At 39.8% G+C, this 18,950-nt stretch overlaps 1 protein-coding gene across 2 annotated transcripts in view; it reads right to left on the reverse strand.

Moving 5' to 3' along the window:
• flnba (filamin B a) overlaps nucleotides 1-18,066 on the reverse strand; it is a 78,156-nt gene extending 60,090 nt beyond the window's left edge. For both annotated transcript variants that reach the window (XM_074637358.1, XM_074637366.1), the window contains exon 1: nucleotides 17,632-18,066. In XM_074637358.1, the coding sequence (XP_074493459.1) occupies nucleotides 17,632-17,923 (292 nt within the window). In that variant the 5' untranslated portion in view covers nucleotides 17,924-18,066. The remainder of the gene's footprint in view (nucleotides 1-17,631) is intronic.
• Nucleotides 18,067-18,950: the final 884 nt, after the last annotated feature.

The following is an 18,950-nucleotide window of genomic DNA, read 5'->3' on the forward strand; positions in this document are numbered from 1 at the left end:
AAATAAGGTCTGTGGTTAACACAACTTTAAGAGATTTAACATTTTGCTTTTGAATTTTGAAGCCTTTACGTGTCTTTAAAAAGGTGTTTGCTAATAAGTGTCTGAATGAGACTGCTAAACATCATCACGCCACCTTTACAGCCTTGTTGTGTACACTCTGTGGTGTAGTTCGTCTATAGCGTAGCGTAAGCTTTTTACGTCTGGCGATTGCATTCACACTTCAAAAATCATAAAAGTGGTGTTCATTTGTGGAGATTATCTCGCTGAACAAAACCTGTGAGTATCATATGTGTGTGTTTGCCACAGAGATTATATTCTGCAAAACCCAATGGAACAATCCCATTGGCGTTTTGGCCTGCAAAAATATGTCATCCCTGTAGCACTCTATTTGGCAAAATTTAAAACAAATTTTAGAGGCGACACGATTGCATACGATGTCAGTGGAAAGGCAAACAAAAAGCTACTCATTGGGCCCTGAGGTGAGATTGTTTTGTCAAGTTAAACATGTTTGAACTTTAGCATAAATGTTTCAATTATACTGAAGCCGTTTGACTGAAGGGAGACAAACTGGAGGGCCTCAACTGTTTTATGCAGTTTTGGACTGTTTATCAGCAAAAACAAGACAATTGATGAAGTTAACTTGTATATGATACTTTATTTTTTTGAACCAAATTCATTCATTAATAAAGAAAATAATCAGTCAATTATGACAACACTTGTTAGTTGCAGCTTTACAGTCTAAAAGTGTCAATTATTTGTACTATTTATACCGTTTACTGTTTATACTACCACTATATACATACAGTATGTACTTTACTCTGCACTGAACTGCTTTTTGCACCTCTGGTTAAGACACTAAACTGCATTTCACTTAGTACTGAATGACAATAACTTTGAATCACATCTAATCTAAACTAAGGCTGCATTCACACCAGATCAGGCGTTGCGGCGATTCGCCACATTGTGCGGCGGTGTGTGAGTCACTTCAACGGTCCATTGACAGCGACAATCAACATCTTTTGTTTCCTCAGGACTGGGTTGTAAAGCTCTAGATCGCCGGTTACGTGATTGGCCACCGCAGCGTGACGTCGGGTTGCGTTGCTCCAAAAGTTGAATGTGTTTCTACTTTTCCGTTGCAGGCCGCTGCTTTTATTTTTTCGCCACCCCCTGCGGCAGCCGCAGTCCAAACGCACTACCCCCCATTCAAAATGAATGGGAGGACCTGGGTTTTCGCCGCACCGCCGGATCTGGTGTGAATGCAGCCTAAATCAGGAACTATCTGATCAAAGATAAATAAAAAAGATTACACACTGGACCAGACATTTGGTGCCAAGGTGATACGGAAATATTATTTAAGTATCATATTAAGCCTTGAGGTTCAATACCCAGGAATAGAGCAGAAAAGAGAACAAAGAAGAAGAAAAAGAGAGGAGAAGAAGGAATAAATAGAACAAGAGCGAGTAAGAGGAGTTTGAGATGTTTGTAGCTGAGCCAGGCTGCAGGAGGTTCACCACGGTGATTATCACAACAATTCTCAGTAAACCACCACAACCACACACACACACACACTCACACACACAGTTCAACGCGTGTGCGTGTGTTTGAAAATTGCAGTGTAGGGTCGGTTAACTTTAGAGGTTTAAGCTTTAGTCTCTGTGTCTCTCTGTCATCGTGAGATCATCATCATTAACCAAATATTTAGTGAACAGTGACTGTCTGTAACTCTGTGTCATGTCGGCTGCATCTCCATCCAGACAACAGAGCCGTGTGTGTGTGAGATTATATTCCCCACATCAAAAGACAGCTCAGCACCAGAACACAAAGACACCAGCGACATCATGACGACAACAATTCAGCTTCATAAAGACATGGACCTCTGCTTTGAGACAACAGGATGACGAGGAAACAAAGGGAGGTCTGTGTGTGAGTGGTTTGTGTTTAAATTTCCATTAACCTCCGTTGTACTTGGTTGGCATCAGACGTCTCGTCACCTGAAAAATTTGGCAGAACCAAAACTACCATTTCGCTTAAAGGAACAGTGTGTAACCTTTTGGGGGATCTATTAAAAGAATTGGAATATCATATTCATTCATGAATGAGCCCTTCATATCTACGTAAGGAGCGGGTCCTCTTCATGGAGCCCGCCATGTTGCTCCTCCATGTTTCTACAGTAGCAGACAAACCAAACACTGGCTCTAGCGAGAGCCTTTCGCATTTTTACATTACCTGAAGGCCACCGTAGTTCTCCGACACGCTTGTGAAACTGCGGTAAAATGAGCCGCAGAGTGCAAAACTGTGGTACCGCCAGCTGCCGTCTGACTTTCGTTGCTCTTAAAAGTAGTGTTATTATGGTGAGGATGACCTCTGAGCGACGCAAACAGTGTTACTACGGTTTTGCACTCGGCGCCGCCACATCGTAACTACTTCACAGACACAGCAGTGCTACTTTTGGCTGAGTTTGCTCTTCCATTCTCCAGTTAACTTGCGGCTGCGACACGCATTGAGGGTCCGGCTGGTGCACACCAAGGGTAGAGTACGAGCAGGGAGGCATCTGATTGGTTCTTTCCAAGCGGACTGCGAGGCAGTGATTGGTAGACGTTTTTACAGGATTACTGCAGCTACAGATGACGGCTCTTTACCGGTCCTTTTTCAGAGCTCATCAGTAATGGATCGCTGACAGGGTGTAAAGACCTTTTCAATCAAAACTACAAATAGTGTATACTGGATAACATCATCAACCCTGCCTTTAAGTTTATGTGATTTTGGTGAACTGACCCTTTAAATGATGACTTTTCATGAGCGGTATTGCGATATATATTAACCCCCCTGCCCATTCTGAAACTGCTGTATTAGTAATGTGTGGCGTTACCTCTGAAACAGTAGTTATTATAAATAAAAATGAAAATAATTAAAATAAACAATATGGGAAAAGAAAACAATATATGTTCCCGTCTGTTTTTGTACTGTTTTTTTTTTTTTCTTATTACATAATGGATAGTTTCACTTTTTCATGACTCTTAGAGCAAAGGTTTAACATTTTGGGAAATACGCTTATTTGCTTTTCTGTCTATTATACACAAGGCTACAGCTAGCAGCCAGTTAGCTTAGCTAAGCACAAAGACTGGAAACCGGGGGAAACGGCAAGTCTGGCTCCGTCCAAAGGTAACAAAATCTGCCTACCAGCACCTCTAAAGCTGAACAATGAACACATTACATCTCGTTTGTTAAATCCGTACAAAAAAAAGGACAATACACCATTTTATAGGCGGTTATGTGTCAGACCATTTTTAATTCTTCTTAACTCTATGCAACCAGCAGAAACATAACAGATATGTGACAAGAGGTAGCAAACAGGCCTCTTACTTGAGTCACAAGACAAAATAATATCCCAAAAGCATGACATTTAACCAGTCTGTTCATCACTTTGATCATGAATAAACATGTAGAAATCAGGCTTCTGGTAATAAATCCTTTAAATGTTTCTCAAAGTGGATTTTAGCGACATTTGTTCCTTTAAGCTTCACATTGAAAAAACAGCACAAAGCTGCTACATTTAGACGTGAAACCAACAAAGAAGCTTTCTCTGCAGAGAGGAGGTGTGTGAAAGTCTATATCCCAGCCACTCTCAGGTTACCTGTTCTGCAGCAACACAGAGGCTCTGTGTGTTGTGTCTCACACACACACACACACACACACACACACACACACACTACAGCCTCCTAGCGTGGGAGGAGAGCTGATAAACAACACAAAACTTTATTTCTGTGTATACATAAAACATATTCCAGGTCAACATCAAACAGACATAATCCCATCTGGCAGCGCTGAGATGGCTGTTTTTCCATCCCTGTGTGTGGAGCACTGATCTGCCGTTTTAGAAGCACACTTCTTGTCCTGAATGAAGCTTCATGATTTGTAGGTGTGCAAAAATGTCCAGTCAAAGTGTGGCGCTGGCTGACCTGCCCTCAGAAGCTGATTGGCTTAATGGATGTGGTGCACCTCGTGTGTTTTCACCCTCACACTGAACACCTCTTTATAGTCACACCCAAATGAGGCTTTTGGCAGAGTCGCTACATGTCTTAGCTCAGCATGTCATATATTGTTGTTTTCAGGACGAGTTGGTCTACTCAGAAATGGCATCAATTTGCATGTGAGTGGTAATATCCATGTTACAGCTGAAGCCTTAGATGGGCATGAAACTCTCCCAGTTGAATAATCACCACAAAAGATTAACAACTATGTTAGAAAATATCGGGGTATCTGGGAAAAATATATAAATGTAAAAAGCCTATGGACATAATAATATTATTAATACATAATCATTTTGGATGAATTCAGCAACTACGGCCTGGCGAGGCTCATGGGTATTGTAGATTCTGTGTTTTTTCACATTAAACTCTGTGAAATTACAGTCGAGTTTGACCAACGCACACTAGGTGATTGTTGGAAAGAGTAACGACGACGGTTTAGGTGAGTTTTATTTTGTTTCTGTCCAGTTTAAATGAAGTGTTTTACGATGCTCCGTTACGTACTGCTGATCTCAACATAAACAAAAATACACGTGGATGATGGCGCAAGCTGAACGGAGAGGGGGGCGGAGGTCAGCGCTCTCCGAGTGCCATTCTAGTTCTTCATAACTCTATATGTCTGACGAAAATGTTGATATTTCCAACGGCCTCATCATTTCCTCTGTCTAGCTTTTGCATTTACTGCATTATGTTACCCACTTGCTGGCTTGCTAAACTGTGAGCCTCTGTGGCTTCTAGACGCCGAGAGTAACGTAAATATTGCAGTTGCTTAGCAGTGGTGTTCTCACAACTTAACCACTTGAATGCCGAGCATATTGTGTACACGACTTCCCACGTTGTAAACACAAGCTCACGAGTTTCATTTGAAGGCACCAAAAGTATGATCTGTCGGAAACGAAGCTGAAATAACTAAAACTGGTGGCCACAACATGAACCTATAAGATTGTTACATCATCCAGGAAAATCCCATGTTTAGTAACATTAAGGACATTTTTAAAGAAAGGTTTGAAATGTGTTAATAATGTCATTTAAATGATGGATAGCTATTGCAATTTGACAACCGCACTCTTTCGAATATGAAAACGACTGATTGTTCAGCATTATTCATGATGTTTGCATGCTTACATTTACAGTATAACTTGATTACTGTTACTAAACTAGTAATGTATAAGTTTTAAATGTTTCCATGTCCAAAGTATCCTAATGTCCACACAGTAACTTCTTTGATAGTCTGGTTTAGTGCTTTGGGATTCTGCAGGAAACATCTCATGGCTGGAGGATGGAGGGGATTTATTGGCGTTTCCTGCACTGATGGTTTTACAGAGTGTCTTGACTTACGTTCTGTTTCTTACAGTGTAAACTGTAACCTGAAAGCAGTTTTGTTCTTCAACCCGAAAAATGTGTTTTTGGTTCCAACACCACATGTCACGCTTCTTTAATTCCTCCAAAAACATCCGTCATGGTGGAGAATCAAAACATCCAATACAAATTGCAAAATTTATCCCGGCCTCTTTATCAAGTTATACTTTTTTTCTAGTTTTGACCTTACTGCGGGCGCTGTGAGCCGTGATCTGGCTGCGATTATTAATCTGGTTGCAATTATTATCGTGGTCGTGAACACTGATCATCTCGACAGAAGCAGTAAACAAGGAGCTGCTGAAGCTGAAAATCTGGACCTTGAAACCACTTCTCCTACCAGCTGACACAGTTTGGTTGAGCCTCAGTAGCATCGTCTGTAGTGAAAAACCAAAGAGGAGAGCAGAGGCCGGAGTCGTAAGTATGACAGCAGCTCCGGTGCTTTTTTTTTTTCTCCTGGTGGAGTGAAACCAAAGAACTGAAACGGGCGAAAGAAAAGAAAGGCGGAACAAAACAAAACGAGAAGAACGCGGTTTACTGCAAGAGTAAAAGGAGCTGTGAGGTTTCTGTGTGAGTGAGAACATGGCCAATGCAAACACTCCTGCCAGCTATGACTTATAGACATGGGAGACCTTTGCACGTAAGAGCACATTAGAGTCTTTATGGCTCCAATTTCCAAAGGAAATGAAACGATTCGTGAACTTCACGGCGGTTTTGCGCTTGTCTCTGCAATAATATTGTTTTGTTTAAGTTTTTGTTGGACTTACTCAGATATTATAAAGTCTTAAACAGACTGACACTCTTAAATAGTGTATGAACGTCCCAACTTACATTTAAGAATTGATTGATTACATCCTCACGTTACCTTGCACATAGAAGAATGATCCCAATCAGGTCCACACAGAGAGGTTTACAGATTGAAGGTGGATCAGAATTGGTATTGAGGGAGAAAAGTCTTTGTGCATCCCTAGTATCTTTTATTTTTTCCTTGTGTGTTAAAGACTATTTGTTCTTTGTCATCTTATAACCCATCAACAGATATGCGGGTCAACACCAGTACGAATCAACCAAACTTCTTTCCGACCTGGCTGAATGGATTGCCATTCAGAAACCTTGGTTGTAACGTTGGTTGTAATGTTAGGTGTTCACGTCCTTTAGAGCTGGGATGATACACCTATCGATACTATCACCATACTTGGGTGCTGATTCGATATGTATTGCGATTTTTAAGTATTGTGATTCTACAAGTATTGCAATTAAAAAAGAAATTGCTATTTGTTAACTTTTTCAACACTTCTAGGGACATGTACTTATGAAAATATCTAATGAATAATTTATTTATAATAATCTATTTATAATCGAAATATCTCCCATCAGCTCCGTTCTCTTTATACATCCATGGTCAGCTCCATCGGGGCCGTTTGAATGCATTTAACATAAATGTCAGTATATGGGTGCTCTACAGTTGTAGCGTCGGCCGATTTGACCACGGAGATGAGAGTGGTGGCTGGCTTGATCGCACGTTACCGCATTACGATAACGTTTCCTGTTCATGACAGAGTCAGCATGCAGCTTTGGCTGTGATGTCTAGCTCTGCTTCTCCTGCAATGTGTGAAACCCAAAGTGTTTCCATTCGTCACTGTATGTGTAGTGTTTACTACTTTGGATTTAAAATGCAAGGGTGCAGATCGTATCCATGCACACCCTCCGGCTTTTTCTATTTCCTTGTCTCAGCTCTCGGCCAGCTGCAGTTTGTTTTGGTTTTTGACGGATATGGAATACGCCGTCACGTTACTCAGACTACAACAATAAAAGTGGCAACTTCCTTCTAGCTCCGCATAAACTCAAATGAAGCAAATATATCGGTTCCGGCGTTAAAAAAAAAAAAAAAAAAGGAACGTGATGTATCGGTGTATCGATTTTTCTTTCCACCCCTCCAGTGTGGTGCATTCACTGTACAGACTAGAAAAGGTCCAGGTGAATTCTTTTGGTCGAGCATGTTTGAAACATCAAAACCAGAACATGAAGATGAAAAACAGCATTCAGCAACAAGACACGCATGAATCAGCAACACTAGAGCGTAACATACAATGTAAATAACAATGATGGCTTCCCTATTTAAAACACTCTTGAGCTGGCAAATGTTGCTTCTTTTATCAGCACATAAACCATCACGAATAAACGTTCAACCTGTACAACAGCAGCCTGCTTGTGAGTGACTGAGAGAGAAAGTCTAAGATGGAAGATAAAACCCTCTTAGTGATAAAACTACAAGTAAACAATGAAATCCAGAAAGTCCACAAAAATGAAAACAGAAAGTTGAGTTTCAGGAAACATAGCGAAACTTGAACTCTTTAACCACGCACGCACACACGCACGCACACACGCATGTGCACACACACACTGTGCATGATGCTGTTCGACTGAAACCAAACATTCATCATCTGTCAGAGTTCAACCAGCGGAAGGCTGTTGACACAGCAGCACCATGGCAACCAAGTGACCGAAAGAGAAAGAGAGAGAGTGAAACTGAAGCGAGAGAGTGTGTGTGTGTGTGTGTGTGAGCAGTTAGTTAATATGTCACAGAGAGAGACTTAGTGCAGCCACAAAACGTGATTGTGTGTCACCCGCATTTGGCACACTGTCTGGTCTGCAAGTTAGCAGACATTTAAGACTGACACAAATTAATATTTTCATTTTGCTATTCATTATTTTTTTCAATTAATCATTAAGTCTATAAAATGTAGGAGCGGTGCATTCCTATCCTGGTTAAGCAGAACGGGTATTAGCCTTGATGTGAGCGATCCACATTAAGGGTGCATTTAGTTGAGAGGTTGCAGATTGCAACCAACAAGGAGGACTACAGTGTCCGACATGAAAACGCCAACGGTCCTATCTAGAGCCAGTGTTTGGTTTGTCCGTTCTGGGCTACTGTAGAAATATAGCGAGGACCCGCTCCATATGTAGATATAAACGTTTACATAGAAGTTTTTTTGTCATTGTCAAGTGGCTGTACATCAGACAAGCATCACATCATCTCCAAGGCCACGCCCCCTTTTGGGAGAAAGAAAGGCCACCGTCGTCACATGTGGAGAGAAACGGGAAAATGCAAAAAAAAAGCTGTTGTGTAGCAGGTTAACCGAGACTTTAAAACTGAGATTTGAGGCCCACATTAACGTTATAGCAGCATCAGACTGTCGTCTCCAACTAAATCTCAGCCTATAGATCAAACAGTTGGCTAGTAACAGGCTGGTTATTTACAGGCAACACGTGATTCAATCAAATACAGTATGTATAGATGTCTGGATAAGCAATATCCGGCCACTGTGTTGGACGGAGGAAGGTATCGTGAATGCTCAGGTTCAAGGAGGGTGACAAATAACTTATATGTATAAAACAAACAGTGTTTCACAAGAGATGAATGCATACAAACTTGTCATAATTACAATCGATAATTCCGATCGCATCAAAGTCTATGGGATCTTCAGTTTCCTATCCCTAAAAGGGGGCGCGGCCTTGACATTTTGCGAAGTCCCCGTATGTGCCGGTCTGATATATGATCAATATTTTTATAATAACAAGGACTTGACAGATTTAATCAACTTTGAAAATTGTTGATTAAATGATTAATTGACTCAATGTTGTTCAATGAGTCGACTAGTGTCTAACTGCGTTATAAAACAGAAGGGCCTGCGTTGTTTCAGGTACCGGTGAGAAGATTAAATATGATTCAGGTAATTTCAGTTTCAGTAACAGATCCATGAGGCTGAAGGTTTACTTGAAGCCAAAACACTGTACAGAGGTTTATAAAACTATGAGACAGGATTTTACAACTCTGGAAAGCGATCACAACGACAATCGTTTTTATTTTATGATAGAGATAGACAGAAGAGGAATAGATTTAGTTCTTTTACTATTTCTTGGGGGGCATCATGCAGTGCTGATGTCAGTCAGTCTGAACACAACCTTAGCGTCCTAGGAAGGTTGAAGCGAATCAACCTGAGTGTTTTTAGAGCAACAAAGAGCAAAGAAAGAGGCTTCTAATGAAGTTGACACAGGCTGAATCACTGCTGCATATTGAAATGTAACAGATATGTTTATACATGAACCCATTGTCTTCCAGATTAAACACAGACTGAAGCTTCAGAGAAAATCTGCGGAGACACAAGTCACTCCACACCGCGGGCTTATGTTACTCTTCAAAAGCACAGCCTGAAGGCACTGCAGGTTAGCGGTGTGTCTGTGTGTGTATGTGTGTGTGTGTGTGTGTGTGCGTGGTCACACAGTCTGATTAAGGTCACAGCTGAAAGTTACAGATCCCGTCGGGCCAGTTCTCAGTGTCTTCACCTGGTTCCTCTCTCTCTCTCACACACACACAGATGTAGGACAGTGCTACAAGCAGGGACATGGTAACAGGTAAATACCTTTAAGGCAGTTTTACATTTAGAGAAAAAAGCTTCACAATGACACTTTCCACAATCATTTTGCAGTGTCTTGCTGGGTTGTTGGAAGCCTCGCAGCTTGTTCCAGCAGATTGGTCTAATTGCTGGTGTTTGGGACTTGCACTCTGCATGTTTTATTGGCCCACGTTAAGCGTCATGGTCCAATAAAAGGTGATATACTTAGTTTGTGGTATTTACGATCTTTGTTGGCACATATTTCAACAGCTTTTACTATATAAAACACCAATCTGTCTCTTTTAGGTCCCAGTTTTAGTTTTCCAGCACATTTACGGTATGTTTCAGTCCCAGCAGCAAACTCATGAATGAATCATCATTATTTACATTGCACTTTTTTACAGCAGAACCCTCTTTAAGACTCATTGTTAACACACACTAAAACAGGCAATGTTGTGAATGTAACAGGCCTAGGTCATATGAGGAAAATGTAGATATGCCTCAGCCTCACACTGTCATTTTACAGTTTTAAATGTCCAAGAAGGACACTTTTGTATTTTTTTGCCATTGACCAATTATACAATCTGATGTCAGATACCCCAAATCATGTTTTAAAAATGAAATATGATGTAATGGAACTTCCTGTTATGATAAAGTTTGGCATAGGTTTATTTCATAAATAATTTAATTTAAAGCCAATACATAGGCTAAATAAGACATGGGATTAAAATAACCTTGTTTATTTTTATTGAATAACAGTACGTTTATGTTTCTAGTTAGGGCTGACCCAAATGCTTCGAAGCTTCTAAACTTTAACCGTTGCCATTGTATTCAACATCCAAATCACTATTCGAGTGCTTCATCTTTTAAATCTTTTTTTTTTTTATTTCTTATACAAGTATTTAATAATAACCTATAAATCTCAAAATAGCCCATGAAATAAGGAGTAATCCCACAACAACATTATTCATATTCAACATTAATTATTATTAATCAATCTCAGATGGCTATATCACCGTTTGCTGTGTGTAGAGGTACGTGTGTGTACAGCAGTAGCAATGGCCCCTTCCCCACTTCCTACCCCCCTACATCTGACGCCTTTGCTCGGACCACAACCATCTTAAACTCTACCTTCATTTTGATCTCAACTACACATCTGTAGAGTTTAGTGAAAAAATCTGTCCACAGTACAAACACCTGGCAAAGTCCTCAGAACCTCCTCTGTGGTAGTTCCCGCTACAGTAGGTGTCTTCACAACCACATTTTGTCTTGACGACACACACACACAGACTCACAAGTGAAAACAATACCAGCGTCACGGCTGGTAATAAGGTCTAATCATTTGTAATTACAAGTTCTGATCAGTCAGGAATAGGCGTGGTTTTAAATATTAATAGCCATTTACAAACTGTGTGGGCTAAAATGCACAAGAATGAATGTAAATGTAAGCAGGTAACTGGGGTAACATATGTGTATGTATGAACAGAAATAATGAATAATGCTTAACATAACCCATCCTGCAAAGCTCGCCTGAAATGCATTCAATGATAGTATGAGTAGTGGCATCAGGACATGCCAGAGGAACCAAATTTGGGCTTTTTTTTTGGACTGACCCCACTAGCTGGCAACTTTTTCACACTGGCTGGCTGCTCCAGATAGTTGCGGAAAGACTCTGCTCTGATAAACCCACTGTACACTACCTAAACAACAGACAGTTAGAGATTAGCTGGTGAAGATAAAAATGTATTAATTAAGGCTGCTTCAAAGACATTTGTGGCTGCCCTGACCTCCCACCTCGCTCCCCTTCTCATAATAACCAGCAAGTGATTAATAAATTAGCTCAATTATCTAAATGTTCTGTTCTGGTTGACTTATAATTTCAGCAGCAATCATCACACACACACACAAACTGAAATCCCTCTTCCACTTCAGTCATGACGCAACACACCTGTCTGCACAAGCGGATAGCCAACGCCCTTTTTATACAACACACACATACCTCGCTCAATGTTCACACAGGCAAGTAAAACATACACACACATGGTGTTGCAATCGCAGAGTGATACAGTCTCAGTCATTACTATTCCTCTAGGTAGCTGCCAAGCACCGCTAACTCCAAACACACAAGCACGCACGCACGCACGCAATAATATCGGAAGATCACACGGAATATCGACTCATGTGACGGAAGTCAGAAGTCGGACACCTGAAACCGATTCTTCTTCTTCTACAGAAAGGCATTTTTACTACAGGACACTGACACAAGTAAAAAAATCAACCTTTTAGAAAATGTGAAAATCAACAAACATAAATTTAACTCAATTCGGTTACAGAGGAGTATATGGGCGCCCAAAGCCAGTTGATTGACAGCTTGGCCCTTCAAGGAATAGCAAACGCAATAGGGAAAATAATAAGGAAAAGTAAAAGGGATAAAAATAAATAAATGGCATTATATAAAAATAAATATTTTTTTTAAAATGTGGAAAAAAAATAGAGTAATGTAACTAAATACATTTTTAAAAATATATCTAAATAAAAATATAAAGAAATAAATTATCAAATACATGTGAAAATAAATGGAAATGCTTATAATTATTTCATATTTTATTTGTTTTTATATTTCCACATTATTATTTTTTTAACGGCACTCCTATAACAATGAGGAAGTAAAGCCAATGTTGACAAAACACAAGGGTTAAATGTTGAGGATGACAACCTGCAGCTTCCAGCCATGCAAATCTCCCAGCAGACAGTGAAAGCAGCAGAGCATCGAGGAACAGCAGAAGGGAGACTAGGAACTGAAACAATATGTGAACTGCTCAATGAATTTAAAAAAAACATTATTAAATGTGTTGAAAATATTCCTCAGTCTGTCTCAATGCGTGTGTTACATTGAAGGGGCCCCACTCCACAGCTAACCATTAACACACATTCACACACAGAGATAACTGAAGGAGACTTTGAGTTATCTACATCACTTTGTCTGACAACAGCAAACATCTCCTTCCCACGCTCCTTCTGTTTGTCTGGTTCACTCTTCCTGTCGTGGAGGTGAGGCATCTGACAAACCAACGTTACCAGTGTAACCATACTGGACTCCAGCCTCTCCACTTACACTCAGAAAGTGAGTGTAAGTGGAGCTTTTTTATCTTTCCAAAAGTACCAAAGTGTCTCGATAAATAGTCCACAATAAGCACTGTAATGTTCTGACATGCAAAATACAGTTGAGCTGTTTAATTATTACATGTATTACTAAATATTCCTGCATCACGTATTAAACTCAAGATGAGCCTTTCGAAACTAGTAAACATCATCTGTATTTAATATGGTTTCACCGAGTGAGACAATAATAAAATCAGCTCGTTCAGACGATCGCTGTCTGGTATGTTTGCCCATTTGGTTGCAGATCAAACAACCAGACAGAGACCGCCTGTGAAGGAAGAGCTCAGTCCACTTTCCAAGAGGACTCTGGTGGATTATGTTTGGGGTGTGAAAGAAAAGATCAGGATTTATTTTAATTTTTTTTAAGACTACATGTTTGATTTTCACATGAACGATTCAAAAAGATAAACTGCTATTAAATCAATTGTGAACTGTCAAGAAAGAGATCTCCCGACCAGTATAAGTGATGTATAGTTTACTGGTTTATGCAAGATAATTTTGTAGCCATGGTAACACGTATGTGCGTCACCAGGCGATGCATTAAAGGACTGTTGCAGTGATTTAGCAGGTTTCAGCCCGTCAATTAAATATCCTCTTTCTGACAAAAAAATCTGTCAGGGTGAAGCTGCATGTGTTAAAGGACGTCAGAAAACTGATTCTTCATCATCGTGACGACTGACGACGGACAAATTGATTAATTGTTTCAGCTCTAATGAATATTAACTACAATATACATAAAAACATCAACAAGTCTTCTAAAATAAACACACATTTTCTTTAAAAAAAAAAGACACATCAGCGTTTTCTGATCTGTCTGAAACACGAGTGAGTGCTGCCTCCCTGTGTGTGTGTGTGTGTGTGTATGTGTGTGTTTCTCACCCACCCAGTCATTTCCTTTCTACAGTGGAAAATCAAAACCTCCACAGTTTGACATCACTGAACACGCTCAGCTCGACCTTGGCTCAACACCGACCAGCCTCAGTGTCTCAGGACGGTTTCACACTCGAGCCGCTCAGTTTCTTTTCCAGAACCAGAGTTTATACAGTTCATCTGATGAAGTATAAAAACTTCTGTTCGGTCTTGGTCCACGTCAAAACACTGGACTACAACTCATGAGCTCAGTTCGGCTGTGGAAACGGACTCATTTAGACTTCTAGAGGGACACTTATTTTAAATTATTATGGATAGGAGGATGTGTTGAAGAAGTGCATACAAATCTCAACCAGCTGGCTGGGAAATGATCTGAACTCTGCTCCTCCTGTAGTTCAGCAGCAACGAGACGCCTGATAAGTCCTCTAACAAGACAACACTACAAGACATGACAACAAAACAAAAAGGATTATGGGTAGAAAGGACGGATGCAGCTCGTCATGCTTCGGAAACTTGTACTGGTACTAACTCCACAGAAGAAGAGTCATGCCGAAGTGAAATGAAGAGGACTAGAATCAATTCAAGCGGGCTGTTGAAAAAAAACACCACAAAGTCTTTGTACCACAGCTGTGAACGAACAAAACGTCTTTCCTTTTAATACTCAGAAAAATAAAAATAAAAATGATTTTGCCTTCATAGCTGTTTTTGAACATTACATATATTATTTTTGTATATACAAATTTTTTGGCTGAGATAATCACATGTCCTTTTTCCGATCAGCTGCCGGATATTGGGTTGTCCTAGATAAAGATTGACAGTCGTAAGAGAAACAAAGTGAAATCTAAAACGGTGATCTTTCACTGTGAGACGTTCCTCTTTGGGGATCAAAGATGTCCCGTCAAAAAATGAGGACCAAAATCTCACAATGTGACTGCAGCTACGACACCACATCTACATGAGACATTAGACACATAGACGTAGATGCATTTGTGTGTGTATATATATATCTTTGATAGTAAGCTCCATTTCTTATTGAGCAGCACCAGCTCTACGACCAAAGCTTGCAGAGTGATGATGTGAGCTGATGACATTTCTCTGATTCACCAAATGATTATCACACAATGTGACACGCCTCAAAACTAAAAATTAGCCTGGCACAGATTGTGACAAAGATTCAAGTCAAGTCAATGTTATTTAAACAGCCTAATAGCATACATTTGCCTCAAGGAGCTTTACAATCTGTACAACTCCCCAAAGAATGGAAGAAACCTCAGGAAGAGCAACGGAGGAATCTGTTTGACCATCTCACTGCAAGATGGCTGTAATCACACAGTGTGTGTGCGTGTACAGGCAACTTAGAAAAAGTCCTGACCAGCATTCTGTGTGACAAGCAGCCAACAAGATCGATGGGCCTCCACTTCAACCCACAAGAAATTGCTTGTGGAACCACTTTGAAAAGTGAACACTGCCGTTTGTCACGCAAAGACACCATTCTCATCACTTTCATTACAGCGCTGTCACACCACTCTACCTTTGAACCCTTATTCTCTCATTTCATATGTCTTCTATAGACAAAAAAAAGGGCACCACAAGAGTGACTCAACCAGAAACCTTCGAGTTTTTGTGTAAAATACTTTCTGACCAGACCGCACTTTTAAAATCTCACAGCTGTGAGACGGAGCAGCTACGTCTGCAACATTCAACACCAGCAGAGACAACAAAACATCACTGCAGGAGAGAAAATCTAGACATTTTCTGGACAAACATGGTTATGGAAGAGAGGAACAAGTGTACAAAAATTGACATAAAAATATTGACATATTCACAGATTTCACAAGTTGTTATCTTGTAGTGTGCTAAAAACAAATCTCAATCAATTATTGTCTGGATATTGTTATTTATAAAGCAAAATAAGTGATTATCTGTCAGTATTGTGCAGCCTGGGTGGAAGCCAAGCAACATTAATTAAAATCAGATGTGTGCTAATTAAGTTTGGGACACAACAACAAGCAGCTTGTTAAAGACAGATATGGAGCAGAATAAGTGAGCAGCAGGTGAAGGCCCATCACGTCCACTCTCATTAACAAACAGTTTGCTCTGGATTTTTGTGAAATGTTTTCATCCCAGAGACCTCACCTCTCCACATGAGGCCATGCAGGCTCATTAACACAGGTGTGTCCTCTCTCTGTGTGCAGCCTGCTCATTAAAACACACTCTGCTGTTGTCATGTGGAGACTCTGCACACACACAACATGCCAAACTCCATTCAGAAATCTGTCAATTTAACGCTGCTGTGTTGACAACGTGATGCATTTCATCAGTAATTACTGTGGGACCTAATGTGTAGCCGCAGATAGTAACTTTAATGAAACTGACATTTTTAGAAGTGATTTCTCTAGTTCTCACAGTCGTCTTTAATATGAATGTTACACCGAGGTGAGAGGTAGCAGGAGAAAATCTGAGATTTCCAATAAAACATTAGCTTAATTTGGGTTTTTCTGTGTGCCGAATTGAAGAAGAGTAGATTTCAATTCTATAAATTATCATACAAAATCATTTACAATATTTTAATGTTGCTTATAGGCAAAGAGACCTTAAACTGCAGGTTTCTAACACACAGTTTGGCCAGTGCTGCATGTGCATGAACTAACGGGACGCAAACTCACTAAAAATTAGAATAAATATGATTAATACATGTAATATAAGTAATATAATTTCTTTTACCACAGGAGGACCTTTCATTAGATCGTTTTGGTTAACATTATGATAAGAAATCCTGAGAAACATCTACACAAAATGAAAGGACAAGGGTTTGAAGGATTGAACTTTGGTCTCCAACAAACTGCATAACAAACATTGTAAAACAGAAGCCAAGGATTTCAAAAGCGTCCCAAATCACTCTTTTACTTTGACATCAGATAACACACTTAATAACGCTTAATTCAATTAAATGTCAACTTTTAAAAAGTGGTTTAATTTCCTCTTGAAATGCAGCCAGGCGGGTGTAGCAACCACTTACAATATCTAAGATTTAATAGAAATATTTGTTGTTTTGTGAATTACATGTAAGCCGAATTGAAGAGTGGGTCCAAACGATTCTAGAGATATCATTTATAATAAAGTATTATGTATCTATTTATGTGGAAAAGGGAGTTAGACTTTAAAATGCGACATTATTAAAGGCAGTCCGGTGCTTTCCACGACAGAGAACGTTGTGTTGGGGGCTCTTAACTGGGAAAACTGGGGGAGGGGGGGGACTTTACAATATCTAAGATTTAATAGAAACGAGTTGTTTTTGTAAATTACATGTATGCCGAATTGAAGAGTGGATCTGACTGATTCTAGAAATATAATTTATAATAATGTATTATGTTTTTATTTATGCGTAAAAGGGAGTTAAACTTTAAAATGCGACATTATTAATGGAAGTCCGTTGCTTTCCACGACAGAAAACGTGAATTTAATAGTAAAAATGTGTTGCTTTGTGAATTAAATGTAAGCCGAATTGAAGAGTGGATCCAACCGATTCTAGAGATATAATTTATAATAATGTATTCTGTATCTATTTATGTGGAAAAATGAGTTAGACTTTAAAATGCTACATTATTAAAGGCAGTCTGGGCGCTCCACTAAATGTGAATTGTGGGCTCTAAACTGGGAAAACTTGGGGGAAAACTTTACTGGGATGATGTATATTAGCAATGCCAACATCCCTGACATGTGTAGACCTTCCACAAACAAAGCAAACACTTTTTTTTAGTAAAATGCATGTTTTTGGACCTCTGGAGAAGCTTCCAGATGAATGAATGGAGACTCACCGATGGAGACCAGCTTGATGTTCTCTTGTTCAAGGAACTCCAGAGCCACCGACACGTTCTCCAGCTTCATCTGCCTGAAGTTGGGCCTGTTGTGGTACTTTCTGTACATCTTCTTGTGGCTGAGGACCTCCAGCAGGCTGATGAGCCTCAGGCCGTCGCCCAGGTCCAGCTGCAGGTCCGCGATCCGCTTGTTGACGCACTTCAGGTGCTCGTTGGTCCAGCGGGTGAAGGTGTTCTGCTGGATCTTCTTCCACGGAGCGTCGTCCGCCAGGTCTTTCTCTGTCACCGGCATCTTTAGTTAGTTATCTCTCTCTTGTTGAGGACTGTGGTAGTTGAGCCGGAGCAGCGTGTTTCAGTGTGTAGTGTTCAGTGTTCCCGCGGTGCTTCCTCTCAGCAGCCTGAAGCTGGTTTAAAGTTAAAACTTCACTGAGACTCACTGCTGCTGCTGCTGCTGCGTTGAGGTGCTGCTCTGAAAGCTCGGATTTCTTCCTTCTTCTTCTTTCAGGTTTTATGAGTAGTTGGGATCCTTAACGTTGCATCACTGCCTCCCTCTGGATCTAATCTTCCTCTGATGTCCATTCATTTTTTTTAATGTCATGTAATTCTTTTTTTTCTTTGCACAATAATTCACTATACCCACTTTTAACACTCTTCTGCACTATATTCACTTTTTTAATAGTCGTGTATCACAGCTGTTATCCTGCACTATATTCACTTTTAACAGTTTTCTTCATCTCCTTGTATTTTTATATCTGGTATATTTTTTTGTTATTTGCTCTACTAACTTTTTTACTGCCTTTTTACTAACATGTTTTGCACTATGGAACTGTGATGCTGGAAACTTGAATTTACCTCGGGATCAATAAAGTTACTATCTATATATCTATCTATCTATTTACAAATATAAAACTGCACAAAATCCAGTCAACGAAAAAAAAAACAAGAAATGTGTCAGGAGAGGTCAAGAAATCACAGGCTTATGAAAGCGTCACTTTGAGGTCACAGGCTTTAAAGCCTGAAAACAGAGCCATGAGGAGGTGCAGAAGTCTAGTTACCTCTCAGAAAACGTGAATTACAATATGCTGAAAGGTTATTATGGAGATTTTGCCCAATGATGCCAAAAAAATTGTTGCCTACTGCAGCTTTAAATAAAACCGAAAAAAAGAAAGAAATCATTTCGATTCAAATTCCCCCAAAATAATTAGAAGAAAAGAAAAAAAGAAAGCAAATATATGGACAAATATATACATTTTTACACATACATTATATATTCAAATGTTCAAAAAGTAGCAATAAAAATATAATAAGGATAATGATTC

Source organism: Sebastes fasciatus, chromosome 1, assembly GCF_043250625.1.
Source record: "Sebastes fasciatus isolate fSebFas1 chromosome 1, fSebFas1.pri, whole genome shotgun sequence".
Classification (NCBI taxonomy): Eukaryota; Metazoa; Chordata; class Actinopteri; order Perciformes; family Sebastidae; genus Sebastes; species Sebastes fasciatus.